The sequence below is a fragment of the Penaeus monodon genome, chromosome 30 (genome assembly GCF_015228065.2).
Source record: "Penaeus monodon isolate SGIC_2016 chromosome 30, NSTDA_Pmon_1, whole genome shotgun sequence".
NCBI classification, from domain to species: Eukaryota; Metazoa; Arthropoda; class Malacostraca; order Decapoda; family Penaeidae; genus Penaeus; species Penaeus monodon.
In genome coordinates, this window is record NC_051415.1 from 22000002 (window position 1) to 22002716 (window position 2715).

The 2715-nt window shown below is 33.1% G+C and overlaps 1 protein-coding gene across 1 annotated transcript in view; it reads right to left on the bottom strand.

Annotated features, from left to right (window-relative positions):
* The window catches only part of LOC119592627 (peptidylprolyl isomerase domain and WD repeat-containing protein 1-like), a gene marked incomplete in the record, with an annotated part of 7339 nt that overhangs the window by 1857 nt on the left and 2767 nt on the right, over positions 1 to 2715 (bottom strand). Inside the window, 5 exon segments of the mRNA XM_037941522.1 lie at positions 548 to 666; positions 991 to 1209; positions 1443 to 1636; positions 2120 to 2216; positions 2218 to 2317. Of these exon segments, the coding sequence (XP_037797450.1) occupies positions 548 to 666; positions 991 to 1209; positions 1443 to 1636; positions 2120 to 2216; positions 2218 to 2317 (729 nt within the window).

The following is a 2715-nucleotide window of genomic DNA, read 5'->3' on the forward strand; positions in this document are numbered from 1 at the left end:
GTGTGGAGCGATGTGCCTAGCACACACCTGCACACAACTGCACACATTAAAGGTACCCTTACTACATGCCATATACATATACTAATTCATGATATTAGTTTCCATATATTCAGCATCATATTATAGAGTAAATGCAATTTCAGTCCATATCATAGAGCACTTTATGTTGGCAGAAAGCCTCTATAAGTTCTTCTGTGGATGATATCATGTGGAGTACTGTAACATGGCTCACTTATGTAAAAAAAAAAACTGCATTTCAAAGACTACACAACATAGCTGTGCTCTGCTGTGTGACAATAGTGAGATGCAGTTTCCTCTCCTGCACTGTGTTCCACTGCCTGTGTCACCTGCATCTTAATGTGACCCAACTTAAAAGAGGACAGTCCAGGTTGAAAAAATATAAAAATAAATAAATCTTTCTTTTCTCTCAATTTCTCCAAGACTTTACATGAATAATATATCTTTCGCTAAATACTAGATCTACTAAATCCTGGTCTGGAATTTGCTACTTTCTTTGTTATAAATGTCCATTACTAATGACACTAACCTTCTACCAAATTCCATATTTGGTATTTGTTGTTTTCTCTGCTGCAGTTCAGTGTAGTGCTGCAAGCTCTCATCAAAGACTCGAGTAAGCTTCCCTGTCAAAAATTTGAATACTCGAACCTGAAAATATAAGGCTTCAAATTTCTTGTCTGAGTTCCTATGAGAAAAAAATTACAGTAGTTAAGTGTTCCTTTTTCTTCTCCTGCTGAGAAATGTTCTATATTCATTTACTGACACTGCATCCCAATATACACTAAAATTTCTGACAAATCATCGCTGCTAACACGCATAAACATTTATCTAAATCATTAACAAAGATACATACTACCAAGTAAATGAATAAGTAACAATAGCTTTTAGCACCATACACTTTAATGCTATTGAGCATGAGATTCAGAACATTTTCTTTCTTTTCCCACAACAAATCAATGAGAAAAAACTCACTTTCTTATCTGCTCCAATTGTTGCAAACTGATGACCCTGAGGTGAGACTGTCATACACCTTGGAAAAGTGTTATTCTTCACAAACTCAAAGAGGTCTGTGTCCAGTTTCGATTCAAATGCAACATTATCTGGTGTCTGGAATTCCTTCTTTGCACCACACCAGTACTCAATCATGCCTATTTCATCAGCTGAGATAACCACATCATAAATCTGATTATACTGAAATAAAACAATTTTGATGTATTGTATATATTACATGTATAAACATTAAATTTCCTTAGGAGAAATATACATATAATAATATCAATTCCTTATCCATAGTCTTCTATCTCAGTGTTAAATAGATTTATCAATTTTTCATATTTTCCCATATAATTATAAAAAAATAATTTCACAGTATTAAAAAAAAAAATTATGTAAAACAAATAGGCTACAACTTAGCCATATCTTACCTTCATTAGTGTCACAGGTTTTGTGTGGATGGATTCAAGAATGTGAAGAGGCTCACTATCTCCATGACCATCAAAGATGTAAATCTTGGGGCTTTCACTATCCGAAACAGCTAGTGTGTGTAGAGGATCAGATGAAGGATGGATCCACTCACAAGTGTTGGGCACAAAACTCAACTTGATCATGTTGATCATATCTGAAAAATACCAACAATCAAACTCTTCCTAAAATGTGTGAAGAATTCCATGAGAAACTCTATAATATCACATTCATGAGCAGTTATATGCAGATTTATGTTTTTCTGGAATACAGAGAGGTATTTAACAGAGTGAATTATGATTACATAATTAAAAATATTATTTGTAAAAATCATTATCAGTACCATTACTTTTAACATAATGTAAAATTTAACTATAACACTCTAACAGACATTAAACAAATTGTGAAGGAATACAAGTACAACCTTGAAATATCATGGCGATATACAGTTCTATGTAAATTAAGTCTCTGGATTATAGACAGGAAAAGGCATAAAAAAAAGGATGAAGAACACTATTCCATGTCATAATATTTACATCTTTCCAGCATTTTAATCTGACCAGTAATTATGCATCTTATAATGTTATGTATTCTAGTTATTTACAGCCCCTAAATAATAATATCAAAGATCAGTAATTACCAAAATTCTCTACATCAAAGACCTTCAGAGTCTTATCCTTTGAAATGGACACCAGCCTGGTGCCAGACGTGTTGACTGCAAGGTGCTGCACATTTCCCCATGTGGGCACGGAAATGTTTAACAAATTCCACACCTTCCTCTTGCTTTTTCCAAAACTTGATATGACCATCACAACTTCCAGTGACGATGAAGTCTGTCCTATTAAAGAATATGAGAAAACTAAGATATTCTGATTATAAAAACATTAAACAATAATCTCACTTCAACATCATAGATGATAATCACAGGAAGTGATTTATAAAAATGGGAGTATGGTTTAAAACACTGAGCAGAAGAAAATATTCCAGAGAATAGGTGTAATATGTTAGATTGTCAGCATTAAATAAAACCTCAGACCTATTCCAGCAAATCACATCAAATCATGAGTCCTAGGAAAGTAATGAACAAGACAATACACAGACTAAAGGAAAAACTCTTTGAAAAACATGAAAAAATTATAAGATTCAAAATCCACAGCTTTACCTACATTCAATGATCAAGCTACCTAAAACATCCAAGCTTCATATTCATAATCAACAAAAACATATATGGCTGAC